Below are 15,610 nucleotides of genomic sequence, written 5' to 3' on the forward strand. Positions count from 1 at the left end.
GAACCTTCAAAATTCTGGCAGGCATAACTGTTTTTGCTCACAGTAAAGGCTGGATGGAAGAGAAAGTAGAGGGAGCTCAGTGCTTCCATGACAGATTGCACGCTTGCCTTTCACCGGGGAATGGTTCCCTTTTTTATAAGAGTTAAAGTATAGTATTTACATCAACCTGTGACCTAGGTTTTTGGGGTCACTTTTCTGACTAAAATTTCTAGACTTATACATGAGTATATACAGTATCCCAGACATTTTGCCTGCAGCTGTGGCTGGTGTCTTCAGAGAATGCCAGCCACAGATGCAGGCGAAACGTGAAGAAGAAACTCTTTTAGAACATGGCTGCATAGCCCGAAAAACCCAGAAAAATCTATGGATGCCGGCCATGGAAGCCTTCGACTTCACAATAATGATAATGATAATAAAATGCAGAGGGATCTTGTGGCATCTCTGAGACTCACTGAACGAAAGAAGTTGGCAGCATGGGCTTTACTAGACCTAAATCTACTTCCTCAGATGCATTTGATCCAAATGCACCTGAGGAAATAGATTGAAGTCCAGGAAAGCTCATGCTGCCAACTTCTTTCTTCCAGTGAGTCTCAAAGGTGCCACAAGACCTCTCTTTCTCTATTATTGTTATTGTTATTATTATAGTCTAGGGAAGCTCATGCTGCCAGTGGGTCTCACAGGTGCTACAAGACTCTGAATTCTATCATCACCATTGGGCAAGCAGGCAGGCAGGCAGAGGCCCACTGCCAAAAAACTACATTTCCCATCAGCCTCCGGGGCGGACAGTGCTGGCGCGTGCTCCCGCCCCTCCCTCCCTCTCCCTCTCTCTCTCTCTCTCTCTCTCTCCCTCCCTCCCTCTCAGCCAATGAGGAGGCGCCCCTGCTCCGGCGTATGAGCGTCCGGGCCTGTAGGTGGCGCTGTGGCGCTGTCGGGGCGGCCTTGCTACAAAGCGGCGGAGCTTCCTGTTTGCGTCTGTTTGCCAGAGTCAGGAGCGGCAATGGCGGCGTTTGGAGGCGGCGGCGGCGGCGGCGGAGGGAAGGGGGCGACCCCGGCCCTGGCGATGGGGCTTGCTTCCCCTCCTCTCGCTCCCGGTCCGGGCCGGTGCGAGGCTCCTCGGGGAGGGACGCTGAACATCTTGACGCAGCTCCGGAGGGCGCAGCTGAGCGGCCGAGGCCTGACTCGAGGGCCGCAGGTAGCTCAGCTCCCAGAGCGTCCTCCATTTTGGGCACAACTAAAAAGCCTATTGATATCGGCGCTTTCGAGCCTTTGCTTTCTGCCCAGGAGGGATCCCAGGGCGCCCTCCATTTTGAGCAGGGCTAAGAAGCATGGGTTTCTACTTATGCGGCTCTCTTTGGGTTTTCTGCCCAGGAGGAATCCCCAAACACTCAAAGAAGCGTCTTTTTAGTTGTGCTCAAAATGGAGGGCGCTTTGGAACTCCTCCTGGACAGAAAACAAAAGCTCCAAACACTCATATCAGGATAAACTCATTCTGCTTAGCCCTGGCCCAGCGATTCTTAAACATTGGTCTTCAGGTGTTTTTGACTTCAGCTCCCAGAATCCCTGGCTGTTAGCCAAGCTGGATGGGGATTCTGGGAGCTGAAGTCCACAACAGTTTGGGAACTGCTGCTCCGGCTCACAGTGAGAGTGTCCCTCCTCTTGCACCCAGATTTTGTGCCTCTGTTTGCAAGTGGATGGATGGAGCCCTGAGCGCCATTTCTCTCCCCACAGCCCCAGAGGAGGCTTGATGCCCCTGGTCTTGATGCTTTCTCGGCTCCTGGGATGGCTTCTGGGGCCCTTTTTGTTTTCTGCTTGTGATTTGACAGCTTTTCCGTAACCAGGCAGTGCCTCAGTAGTTACTGAAGCTCCTCCACTCCTCCTCCTCTCTAGTAGTCAGGTATCGTGTACTTAGTTGGAAAGATGACTTCTTTCAGTGTCATCCCATAAACAAAGTATCCGTGGCAGGTCATATGTGATATCCGTGGCTCAGGATGTGACTTCATGCCCCTGGTCTTGCAATAGCAACAGCAAGTACGTTTATATACCACCTATCTGTGCGCTTAAGCACTCCCTGAGCCAGTGGTGGCAAACATTTTAGAGAACAAGGGCCCAAACTGCAACTCAAAACCCACTTATTTATCGCAAAGTGCCATATCTCTCTGGCTTTCTAGTAACAAACTTTGGCGAACTCTGTACTGGGACGATGGGGTGTGTGCCCACAGAAAGTAGTTAGGTATCATGTACTTACTTGGAAGGATGACTTCTCTCAGTGTCATCCCACAAACAAAGTATCCATGGCAGGTCATATGTGACATCCATGGCTCAGGATGTGACTGACATCTACAGTGGAATCCTGTTTTAAATCATGAGTTAACAGTTAACAGAGGTAACTTTTGTAAGCAGTCCTGATAAATGTGTGTGCAGTAATTACTTTGAGAGTTGTTGTTTGTACAATATCCTTGGTGTGTTCGATGTTTCATTATGTATGTTTATTAAGTTTTACTATGCACCTTAAAACTGTTGGCCTGTGACTAAAGTATGTAAGATGTTAACTATTATTCATTACTAATAATAGGTCCTTATAATTCCCATGTTCTTGTTACAGTTTCTGTCTAGTGCTTGAATGCTCTTTAAATGTTGAAATGATCCAATGCTAGTATTAATGTGGAGTAGGTTTTTCATGTTTTTTTAAGAATATGCCAGTCTACAGCTTTCTCTAAGGTAAATTTAAATTCTAGAAGTCTTAGATTTTGTTCTGAAATTCTGGCTTCATTATCAGAATAGTTTTAATTCCCATTCTTTTTTTTTATCATTGAGGGGAAAAGTACAGTATACAACAGTGTGCCATTTTTGTAATTTCTTATAAACACCAAAATAGTTTGACTGAAAGTGATGGTCCATAAATCAGTACTGATCCATGGTGAGTTTCCAGAGAAGAAGGAAAGCAAGCTGTGGCCAGTGGCCCCAAGTACGGTACCCTGGGTGCAGGGAAATTGCTGGTCTCACACATGAGAGGGAGAGGATCTCTGATATGATGCCTTGTCTGCTTCTTCTTCATACTGACCACAGCAGAAAAGGCAGTGTTCTTAAATTGTAATCAGGTTTCTTGAAATTGTAGTCGACTTTCTTGAACGGGTGTTGAAACTTACTCCATATGTATTTCGCCTGTATTCTTCTATTCTTTTTGGCACGATGGCTGGCAGCAGGTACGCCTGGAAACCTTTGCCGGTGCATGTGCAGACTTTTTTCTGTAAGCGGTGGAGCCACCATCTTGGTGTTACACCATCGAGATGTAACACCATCAAGATGTTACTTGAGGCCAGGGTGAGTGGATGATCATATGTGGTGTGTGCACAAATTCCATCCACAATGGGTTGAATTAAGACAGTTGCTTCCTGGCACACTATATATAACACTGGGTGCTCTTAAGCTGTTTAATGTATCTCCTTTCTGGTTCCCAGCCTGCATACACCACATTCGTCCGTCCAAGACCGTAGTTAAAACTGAATCTACCCACATGTTTTGCATTTCCATGGGTATTAAACAGTCTGTTAAGGTCCTTCCTGGGCATGAGTTCACTCCATGCATCTGAGGAAATAGACTGAATTGAGGCAAACTAATGTTACAACTTCTGGTGCTGCAAGATCCCTTTGCGTACTTATATTCCAGACTAGCACAGCTATGTCTCTCTATTCTTTATAGAGATCATTCTACTCATACTGCAGAGAGATGCCCACTGTAAATATGCCTGAATATAAACAATTAAACCAGTCAGGTATATTGTTGCCTGTCTTCTCTCTTTACTTTTATTTTAGTTGTATTTGTGAGTAGCTAGCTGTCATATCTGTAACCAGGTTTTAGGTTGCTGTAAAAGCAGATTCAATTTCCAGCTTGGCCATGAAACCCATTGGGTGACCTTGAGTAAGTCATTACCTCTAAACTTCAGAGGAAGGCAATGGAAAACCTCCTCTGAATAAATCTTGACAAGAAAACCCCATGCTTTAGGGTCAGGGTGTGTTGGAAATGACTTGCAGGCTCACAACAACAACAAAGTCATCCAAGTCTAATATAGAAATAGTCCCTGGTTCCCATAATCCTTCATTACTGGCTGTGCTATCTGGGCTGGTGAAAATTGGTTCTTTAGTCTCTGCTAGGATTCAGTTTTATTGTCTTTTTTTTTAATTGAAAAGCAAGTGAGAAAATGAGGGGTTTTATTTTGACTGCTCTTGATAATAGCTACACTGTTAGTCAGTTGAGGGAAATAGCTCAAAATGAGGGTTAGGGAAATATTTTCAATTTGTCTTACAGTTACCCTGTTCAGGAGTCTAGAACATTCAGTTATCAAAGGATTTACTTCAGTTGATCAAGATCACAGCAATTATTTTTTAACAGTTATTTCCAAAATGGAGTACTGGAATATACAATTATGAAGCATTATGGAGAATTTGAGCATAAGAAGGGAGAAAGGATGGATTTAGCAGCACCTTTGAGACTGATACATTTCAGCATCCCTCTTTTGTGTCCATTTCATCATTCCATGAAAACCTGTGCTGAAATGTCTCAGTCCTGTTTTCCTCCTGATGCTGAAACAGCTTAGCAAGATGTCTCCATGATGAGGTTGTCCAAGAGTTCTAGGGAATCTGAAGGTGACACATGCTAAGGATGGCTGCATCTAGTATAGCATGTGAAGTTAGCTGGAACCCCAGCCATTGCCCAGCTGATTCTCTGGGGAGAAAAAAATCTTGATCCATTTGTGCTGTTATCTGTAATAGGACAGCAGTCTACTGGGGATCATTGTGGGTTGGGAGAAGCTTTTGCCTCTCCCAAACCTCAGTGGTCCAGCTTTTGAGATTGCTGCTCAGTGGTCCAGCTTTTGAGATTGCTGTTTATTTGTGACTAATAGTCCTAGCAAAACAACACTCAGTGGTGATACCTGTGGAATGGGAAAGGCTTTTACCTCCATCATCCCTCTGCATTTCAGTGGATGAGGAGAGGAGGTTTAATACCCTCCCATTCCTGGTTACTGAGGGGAGCAGTCTTGTGTGTGCATGTATGACCCCTGCCATCACTACATGAAGATTGTGGGGCCAGAAAGGTTGCCCACCCCTGTGCTGTTTAAAGTATACCTATGTTTATGAGGTGAAGGCATAGAATAAGATCTAGCTTTGTTCTTTTTAAGCTGAACTGGAGGTAAGCTTTAATTCTGTTTTTAGAAGCTGGAAAAAAATATGTGACATAATTATATGTGTACAATCTGGCAACTTGGGATAGTAAATAAAGTATTGGTTGTATTGTATATGTGCCACAGCACAGGCTTGGCATGATAATTCTACAAGGCTTTAAATATCTGCTTTGGCATGAATAAGAACATTTGGTGCTCACAATGTTAATTACTTATAAATAAAAGTGAAAGTACTCTCATCACTAACAGCAAGCATACCTAAAGAAATACAGGCAAAAGTTATAATTGTCAACGCAGTAAAGACACTCTTTTCTTGTTAAGAGACTGAATAAATATCAGTGCCCCTCTTCTGTAAACCATTACAATCTGCTTGGCACTGAAGACCTGTTGTAATTAAGGTCACATGGTGTAGTCTGTCTCAGCATACAGAACCTTCTTTGTATTCAGATTTTCATAGGAATGACAACTACATTTTCAAATCTTGTTTTCTGTGAGAAATTTTCCATTCTTGTCAGTGCATTGTTAGTACCCTATCAAGTATATTTGTTATTCATAGACATCACTGATGTGGGGGGAACCCTTAAAAAGTATTAAAATATTTTGGGTTTTTTATTACATTGGTAATTCCAGACACCATTATTCAATGTCAGGTGATTCTACTAGTGGATGAGGCAACTGCCATTCTGATATTGAACTTTCCAGCTTGGATTAGAGAGAAGACAAAGTTTGGTATGAATGCAAAGAGTCAGAAGGCACAGCTGAAGCCATGGATGCTTTTTCCCTTGACTCTCCTGTACCTTTTTCCCTTTTCCCTCATCCTCCCAAAGTGTCTGCTACACCTTACCCTTTAACTTAGTCCCATACCATCATGGATGAGGGGAGCTGCTGGTACTGACATTAGTCAAACAAATGTCTGCATAAGCCATGCAATAGTACAGGCAAATGAAGACACTGGGTGCAGATGGCTCTGAGCGCCACAGTATGAAAAGTACTGCTAAAATGGGAATGTCTTAAAAGTACCTCAAAGATCTTTCTTAACCTACAACTAAGATAGTTTGAGAGGTTACGCATGGGAATATTAAAACCTGTAATGGATAAACGTGTCTCCTTCCAGCATAGTTCCTTTATGCCTTTTCCCAGCCCCACTCTTAACAAAAACAGAGACAGGCAGACAAAATTGTCCATGACTGATCAGGAAGGAAAGACGCTAATAGTTTCGAGACAAACTAGGGCTAAACTGTTTTCATATAGGAAACCGAAAATCCTCCATTTGGCAAATAGGAATGTAAGTATTTACATTTGAGAGTTAATCAGACTGGTTCTTCATTTGCATAGAAAACCTTCTTTGACTCAATATATTTGGAAAAGATTCATTCATGTTAGAACAGAGATGGGGATCTATGGCTCATGAACTACATAAAATTGGAGAACCTTTTGATACAGAATGGATTAAATAGAATATGAGCCATAGCTTTATCTGAAAAATTAGCACATAAAGTAATATTAAAGAGATGAGAAATAAAAGAAAATTTATTCAAGGCCATATGGAAACCATTTGTAAGTTACATGTGTCAGAGTAATAAATTTAAACCACTGTTAGATCAGGTGAGATTTTGGATAAATAACTAGTGGAAGATTAACATTAATGAAAACAGATAAATAAGTAGAGGTACTTTTCAAAGTAAGAGAATTGACAGAGGAGTGTTTTGTACAATTGTATAATGGATGGGAGGGAGGGTGGATGAGTTTAAAGGAAGCTTAGATTATGATTTGTTGTTGGGTTCTTAAACTGTGTGTATTGTAATTTTAGTTAATAAAAGTGTTTTGGGGGGGCCATTTCACAATCCTTTTAGAGAGAGTCCTGTAAGATCCCTGGGATATCTCTGGGGTACTCTCCCCAACTCCTCTCAAAAATTTCCAGACTAAAAAAAAACATTTTTGTTGTTCTTGTTAACCACCCTTGAGTCAATATCAACCCATGATGACCCTGTGGATGAGACATCTCCAAGACTCCCTGTCCTCCACTGCTCTGCTTCCCATAGTTCCTTCAAACTCATACACATGACCTTCCTAATAAAGCCCATCCGTCTAGCATGCAGCCTTCCTCTCTTTCTGCTTCCTTCCACCTTTCCTAGCATTATTGTTTTTTCCAATGAATCATGACTTCCCATGACATGTCCGAAGTACAACAGCCTCAGTTTTGTCATCTTGTCTTTCAGGGAAATATCTGGCCTGATCTCCTGTAGGATCCATTTGTTTGTCTTTTTGGCTGTCCATGGGATCCTCAGCACTCTTCTCCAACATCTCAGTTTAATTGATGTTTTTCCTATTTCTTTCTTAACTGTTCAGCTCTCACATCCATACATGGTAATAGGGAAGACAATGGCTTATCAAAAATTACACAAAAAAACCATCCTACTTGTTTGGGTCAAATTAGGCCATTCTAAGATGTTGGTGATGAAAAGCCCACTCTGAAATGGCTTTACTTTCTCCTAAACTATATTTACAGTGGGCCCTTGTTATCTGCTCTGGTTTAGTTCCACTCACCCACCCCCCACGTGGATAACAAAATCCATGGATGCTCAAGTCCCATTAAATATAATGGCACAACAAAATGGTGTCCCTTATATAAAATAGAAAATCAAGGTTTGTTATTTGGAACATATACTTTTTAAAAAAATATTTTCAAGCCGTGAATGCTCGATTCCATGGATAAAAAAATCTGTGAATAAGGAAGGCCGACTGTATGTATTTAATTTCTTTCCTGCCTTTCTCCCAGCACAGTCCATAATTTCTGGTCCACAAAAATGGCTCTTGCAACAGAGGTCTGTGCACCCTGCCTCCACCCCCCCCCCCTCCCAAAGAAGAGCTAGAAAAGTAATTGAAAACTGAAATAGTTTTCTAATGTACCAGGGATTGGTACCACATTTGTGATCATTGGTTGCACACCTTTCTTTTCAGTACATCCCAATAATTGAATTCCAATAGCTGATAATGGCTCAGGGACTGACAGTGGTTTGTTAACTATCACTCTGAATAGCACTGCTCTAAGCCAGTCTTATATTTAGAATAGAAACAGAAATATGACTTCAGTTTGTTTTTTTAAAATGTCTCTGTTTTAAAAATTATCACTGTTTTTGTCAACTCTCATTTTCAAGAACATCTTAAGAATATTAGAATGGTTATAAAAAAGAGAAACAACCTGGCATGTTCAGGGACAGCTGATGGATCCATTGCTGTAGGGGCAGCAAATTACCATCTCAGTTTTATGGCTCCCTCTCTTACAATTGTCCCAGGTTGTACAGGACTATATTTCTCCCACAAGATTGGCATTGAAGGGCCTTCCATACAGCCTGGAGCAGCTGTGGGAGGAATAGCCATAAACCGTGATTGAACTTCTTTCCCCCATGGCAACACATCCGCCAGCCATCCCTGAGCATGCTGTATCTCATGCTTAATATTTAATGACAATAATTTTGGTTAAAAATTGAAATATATATTTGTATTTTCCATATTAATATAATAATATATACATACCATCAGATAAAAAAGCTCTGTTTAAGAATATATTGACCAACTTAAAACCATTGTCAAGCATGGACAAGATGCAAATTCTTAGTTTTGAAAATGTATGTGTCCTCCCATGTTGTAGATTACAGAAGCTTTGTTAAAGGAAAGAGATAAACAAGCAAAATGGAATGGCATTCCGTTGCTCCTACAAAAGCTGTATGAAAATAGCCATCCCAACAGTGATTTTTCCCAGTGCCAAAGCATCTTAAAGGTAAGGTTTCTGATTGACAGGCAGAATGTTGTGTGAAGAAGGATGTGTTGTGTTCTATTTATTTTCATTTTCCTCAAATATTTTAAACCTGGGCCCTTAAGAATTGCACAAATTCACTGATTCTGAGGTGAGTGAAATATCCAGTTTGCTGTTCTCCCCCATGCTTTGCACAATTTTATTAGAGTACAGTGGGCCCTCCTGTCAGTGGGAATTCAGGTCCAGAGCGACACAGAGGCTAAAAAGCCACATATTATTGCATGGTGCTGATGTGAACATGCACGCTTCAGCATGTTAACTCAGGTCTCTGCTATTGAATAATATGGGGGTGGAAACCCACGGGAGGTCAGAATCACATATTGGAAGCCCGCCAATGGAGAGGGCTCACTATAAGAGAAAGTCCAAGCTAGTTCAGAAAAAAAGACACTAGGGAACATTTTGCAAACATCCCTTGGGAAATTAACTTGTGTACAGCAAAGCCATTGATTGTATAGATCTTGAGAAATTATGATTTGCTAGAAATGGGAATGTCACGACATGTGATTGTCCTGATATGTACATGACCTCTACATCTGTTTAATTTGTATGCAAAACATATACAGAAAGCAGGATTAGACTCAGAGAAAGGAGGTATTAATATTGGGAAAAGGAAAACCAGCAATTTAAGATATTCAGTATATAGAATATATATATATATAGTGTGTGTGTGTGTGTAAATAGCAGTATATTGAAAAGACTTTGAATGACAACTGATGAAAGTTGAGGAAGACTATGAAAAAACAGGGTTATAGATGAATATTAAGAAGACAGAATAATGACTACACATGATTTACATAACTTTAAAGTAGTTAACAAAGTGTTTGCAATAGTCAAAGGTTTCCTATACCTTCACTCAATTATTAATCAAAATGGAGACTGCGGTCAAGAAATCAGGAGACAACTAAGACTTAGGAAGGCCGCCATAAAGGAACTAGATGAGGTCCTCAAGTGTAAAGACATATTATTACCAAGTTGATAGGTAGAAAATCAACTCCTCTGAAATGTGCTGGAGAAGAATTCTACAGATAGGGTCATTCATACGGTGACCATTGTTGCAAATAACAATTTAATTTGTTTTCTAGGCCCCAAAGCTTTAGCCATTCTTTATAAGGAAGGTTCCCTTGGTCATTTTTGGTTTCCAATTTTTGTAGTAGAAATTACTGTAGAGTCAAAATTGGATATTGGCACAGAGACTGCTTATCTGACATTTCCCCCATAATCTTGCATATTTGGAAGCTTCACAAGTCTAGCTTGACTGGCAGCATATGTGGTTGAGACAAGACTCGATCATGCCTAAAGTAGACTGACTAAAATCAATGGCTGAATGTACATTTGTTGTTATGAAATCGTTTGTTGATACTAGTAGGTGTATGCTCCCAGTGTGACTTAGGTGGGGGGGAAAACACTGCAGAAATAATCCAATTTGAGGCCACTTTAACTGCCCTGGCTCAATGCTAGAGAATCCTGGAAATAGTAGTTTATTGTGGCACCAAGCTCTTTGACAGAGAAGGCTAAATAAATGTCTCACAAAACTACAGTTCCCAAAATTCCCTAGCATTGAGCCAGGGCAGTTAAAGCAGTCTGGAACCGGATTATTTCAGCAGTATATTTTGGACCTAAGTTGTGATCCAGTCTATTATGTAAACTTTTATTTCTGTTACCTTTACCTGATGCAGTTATTTAGTCTGCATTTGTTGATGAAATAGAGTATCTGATTATGTAAATTAGTGTTCTGAAAATGCCTTAAGTAACATTCACTCAGTAACATTTGCTTGTAACTTGACTTATTTTTTCTGATATGAAATGTAGCTGGGTGCTTGTAACTGTATTTTTATTTCCTGACAGGAGATTTCTCCCCTCCTTTCAATGGAAGCCATGGCATTTGTTACAGAAGAAAGAAAAACTGCTCAAGAATCCACTTTTCCAAATACATACACATTTGACTTGTTTGGAGGAGTTGATGTAAGTGATATATGGGTTCTGTTTTGCTCTTACCTCAGAAAGAATCAATGTGTGGCTTTTGCTCAAGTTTGAACTAATCTCTTTATTGGCTGTTAAGATGGTAGTTCCCAAAGATAGTTCAACCGTTGGGGAAGGAGAAGCTTGTTTCTCTCACACAGAGACTGCTTGGCAACCTATGAGCCCTAGTTGTCTTGTAAGAAGATGAAAGCCATGCATACCAACACAAGACCAAATCTTTAAACTTCACTAGAAAATTCCATCTTATCTGTCCACTGCATTTTAAGTGTGTCTTCTTCATTGGGGTACTCGGCATTATATTATGTATGGTAAAGTATTTGAAAAAAAGAATATAGAACACAGCTCCTCTAAAGTATTCACTCAAAATGTATTAGGGGAAAGAAACTACACATTTCTATTTCACAGTAAAACAGGAGTGGTGGATCTGTGGTTTCCCATGTGCAAATAACCCACTACTCTCATCATCCTTTACTATTGGCCATGCCAGCTAAAGCTAATGGAAATGGGGAACAACATCTGGAGAGCCACAGGCCCCCCTCTTCTACCTTACAGGTGTCCTCTAAATATTTGCGACCAACTGGTTTGGTTCCAGTTGGCCATCTGGTACGTAGTAACACAGAGATGGCACTTTACACTATTTTGGTCTCAGTTAATTCCATTGGGCCAATTGCAGTATGCAAATTCTGTTTCTAAGCTGGCCAGCCAGATCTTTCTTGAACTTCTGAAACATCTCCAAGACATCCTTTTTCTTAATGCTCAGAAGTGGCTCAGATCAGAAGTGGCATGGGATTCTTTGTAATGTCATACTTTGCAGGATCTAGCAGTGTATGTAATTTATAACTAGTCTCAGTCTGTACTGCAGTTCACTTTGTCCAAATACTGTTAAGTCTTGCACCTGCAAGATGCTATCAAATCTTAAATATTGCTTCATTTTAATGGAATGTTATGTCTCTGGCAGCTCATATGTATGTGTGTAAATATAGGATGCAATAAGATAAGATCTTAATAAATGTATCATGGGTAGACCCAAATAAAAATCATTTATAAATGAAATACAAGGTCAGAATTCCAGTTTTAAAAATAGCATGCATAACTTTTTAAAAGATCCAGTTAAAATGGCATCTTCATTTATTATCAGGAAATCTTCATAACTTTTGCTTAAATAGAGCTATCTATTACATCAAAATCTTATCCTTTTTCATTTTTACTCGAGAGTTATAATTTACCTGATTTGTGCGTAGACTGCGTGGGAAAATGCAACTTGTGCTCTGATTGTTTTCAGGCAAGCATTCTCTGAAGATGCCAGCCACAGATGCTGACGAAACATCAGGAAGAAACTCTTCTAGAACATGGCCACATAGCCTGAAAACCCCACAAAAAATTATGGATGCCGGCCATGAAAGCCTTTGACTCCACTGTGGGCTGATTGTGCCCACAGCCAGCCCCATTTTTGCAATCCCAAAGCCCCCTGAACTGTCCCAGTTTTTTTTTTAAAAAATTGGTGCACTTCTGAGTCAATTTTTGACTGAAAACAATGCCAAAACCCACCAAAATGCATAAAACCATTCTAAAAAATGTATAACACCACCTTCACGTGCCTTGAATCCTCCACTCCCAACAACACTTGTGTTATCGAACATATACTTTCCAAAATGGTAGTGGTAGTAATGTCACATCACTTTCAGTAGCCTTTTGGACTGTACAAAAGAAAAAGCAGATATTTTCACACATTATCAGGAGGTTGTAGCCTGCATGGAATTAGAGAAAATTCACCCCTGTCATTATGCAGTTGTTTACGCTGTGCTATAATATAATGAACACTAACCATAGTAGTAATCAGGACATAACAGGCAAATAAATATTTCTCCTGTGTCCATTCCCCGGGAGTATACAAGCCCAAGAGTTGTGTACAGAACACTAAGCTGTGGGTAAGCATTATTTTTGAACACATCCATTGTGTGTACCCACTCTTGAAATAGGGCTGCTATTATTTAGAGAAATTGGATTTTTGTGTGCTATGAAAAAGAGGTGTAGTGTCTTATTATTACTTAATACTTTTATTAAAACTGAAACAAACAGTTACTTTTAAAGTAATGGCTATACCACTTTTATGTAAATATATCTAATGTAATTGTATATTTCATTCATAGCTACTGGTAGAGATACTTATGAGGCCAACTCTTATTACACAGAAGAAAAAACAGAAAAGTAAGTAAATACATTTCTTTCATAAAGTGTTGTTTTGGTGCTTTGTTTTCCCCTTGTATCTTCAAAGAAGAATTAGCCACTTGTGCAGGCTTGGATGTACTTAACTGTGTACAAAAACATCAGTGTTAGGTTAGAATTAATATGATGGCTTCAGGGTGGTAAATTTTAGATTAAAGACATATTTTTCTGAAGCAATGAAGGTTAAATCCAAACTGTGCCAGCCTCACAATTTCTTACTTGACTGGCAATTTAATACATTTTTTTTTAAACCATTAGTTTCAAAATGAGAGTATGGCAAGATGACTGCATTCTGTGTCAGCTGTGGATAGATTTGACTTACAACACGAAAACCTTTAATGATATACCTCATACTAACTTGGTGATTTTGATCTGTAGGAATTGCCTACCTGCCATAATTGTTGGCTTCTCATCATTAGTGACATCTCTTCAGCTGTGATCGGATTTGTTTTTACTTATGTTTTTAAGTGTGGCCTTGTTTTTACTTACCGTATTTTCCGGCGTATAAGACGACCCCCAGCTTTTCCAAATAAAATATAGAGTTTGGGATATACTCGCCGTATAAGACTACCTCTCTTCCAATGCAAACCAAATAAAAATTTAAAAAATCAGATTTGATTTCAATGTGGTAATTTTAATTCAAATGCTTATGACATGCAGGTACTTGGCAGGAAAACTTGTTGTATGCAAAGCCTGCTTGAATTGGTCAGCTCTCCCTGCCTGCCCAGCCCTCCCTGTCTCCAAGATTTTATTCTACCGTACTTGTACAGCGCCTCCCTTCCTGCTTTCATATGGTCGCCACATATGGAGGGGATGCAGCCATGGCCATTTTGAGCTCGCCCCACCGTATGCAGCAACCACAGATTCTCCAGTCCAGCTCAGAAGTTTCAGCACCCATCCTATAAGACGATACCCGGCGTATAAGATGACCCCCGACATTTGAGAAGATTTTCCTGGGTTAAAAAGTAGTCCTATACGCCAGAAAATACAGTATTAAATTTTTTTAAAAAAATCTTTACAAGTGTTTCATTTAGATAATTTCATGGTGGTGCTTACAGAATTGAAAACAAACAAACAAAAACTTGGTTATAGTTTTGTTTTGCTTTTAAAATAAAACATTAGATGACAACAGCACAAAATGATAACCAAAATTAAGACAGCGCACTATAAAACTGCTCTAGGAAAGCGGTGTATAAAGCTCATAGGAGGAAGGACCAAGAATATAGTTCCACAGTTGGGGAGTGAGAGGGAGTACAAACCTGTATTGCCACATGCCTGCCTACATGTGCCTTACCCTTATTGGTCCATTAACTCTAAACCTGTTGAATTTTACCAGCTGATATGCTTGCTGTTTATATAATTCCTGTAGCTGTTGGGTGTGCACATGTTCTTGCATGAAAAACATGTCTATGAGAAAAATCTATTTTATGAAATTATACATATAAGTGTATGTTTCAGATTGGTAGTTCAGGAAGCATTAACTGGTGTTTTATCTCTTGCAGTAAGTGATGACCTCATCAAGGATTGTTTAAGCATATTGTACAACACTTGCATATGTGTAAGTCATAGACTATGAACTAAAGAGCACTTTTGCTTTATGATGTAGCCAGCCATAAAAGATTCTTGACATTACTGGATTAATCTGATGCACAGCAGTAATCCTGATACAAACTTTTTAGTAGTACAGTCATCCCTCCATATTTGTGGCTTTGATATTTGCGGAGTTGATTATTCACAGATTTCATTAATAGGTTCTCTCTGGGTCCTCCAGTGCAACTCTGTGGTCAACTTTAACTAAAAGTTACACTGAAAGACCATTTGTAGCAACTCCAGTGCCATTCTATGGTCAGTGTATGTTGGATATTGACCACAGAGTTGCCCTGGAGGACCTAGAGATTCCTAGAGAGGTGTCCTCTCAGGTAAAAACAGTGTTTTTGTTATTTGCGGTTTTTTCATATTCACAGGGGTCTTGTTCCCCTAACCCTAGTGAATATGGAGGGAAAACTGTATTTCATTTGTTGTAGTATAGTAGTAAAATTGTTACTACTACTTTTGTCCAGATTTCTGTAATGATTTCTTTGATGTTAATTGCTGAAATAAATACTGAGCGATACAGTGGGTGTCTGTGGGAATTTGATAGCTTTCACCAGGGATACAAAGATAAGGCATGCCTTACCTTGGCAATGTGAAAGTTTGATCATGTATGTCCCTTTTCTTATTTGTGTAGACTGAAGGAGTCACTAAACGATTGGCAGAAAGGAATGATTTTGTGTTGTTTTTGTTTACATTAATGACAAACAAAAAGACATTTCTGCAAACAGCCACTCTTATTGAAGACATCCTGGGAGTGAAAAAGGTTTGTCAATAATCCTTTATTATGTAATTAATCTTGAAAACATTTTGACTGT

At 39.9% G+C, this 15,610-nt stretch overlaps 1 protein-coding gene across 3 annotated transcripts in view; it reads left to right on the plus strand.

Annotated features, from left to right (window-relative positions):
• The first annotated feature begins 963 nt into the window (after positions 1-963).
• LOC149315798 (short transient receptor potential channel 4-associated protein) overlaps positions 964-15,610 on the plus strand; it is a 28,834-nt gene continuing 14,187 nt past the window's right edge. For 2 of the 3 annotated variants that reach the window (XM_089514115.1, XM_089514116.1), the window contains exons 1-6: positions 964-1,192; positions 8,832-8,960; positions 10,842-10,958; positions 13,127-13,184; positions 14,705-14,760; positions 15,430-15,558. In XM_089514115.1, the coding sequence (XP_089370241.1) occupies positions 998-1,192; positions 8,832-8,960; positions 10,842-10,958; positions 13,127-13,184; positions 14,705-14,760; positions 15,430-15,558 (684 nt within the window). In that variant the 5' untranslated portion in view covers positions 964-997. Of the gene's footprint in view, positions 1,193-1,213; positions 2,384-8,831; positions 8,961-10,841; positions 10,959-13,126; positions 13,185-14,704; positions 14,761-15,429; positions 15,559-15,610 lie in introns of those variants that run through there. The other variant, XM_089514117.1, reaches the window with a different exon arrangement.

The sequence above is a fragment of the Sceloporus occidentalis genome, unplaced genomic scaffold, assembly GCF_023333645.1.
Source record: "Sceloporus occidentalis isolate IW3139 unplaced genomic scaffold, rSceOcc1.0.p SCAF_3, whole genome shotgun sequence".
NCBI lineage: Eukaryota > Metazoa > Chordata > Lepidosauria > Squamata > Phrynosomatidae > Sceloporus > Sceloporus occidentalis.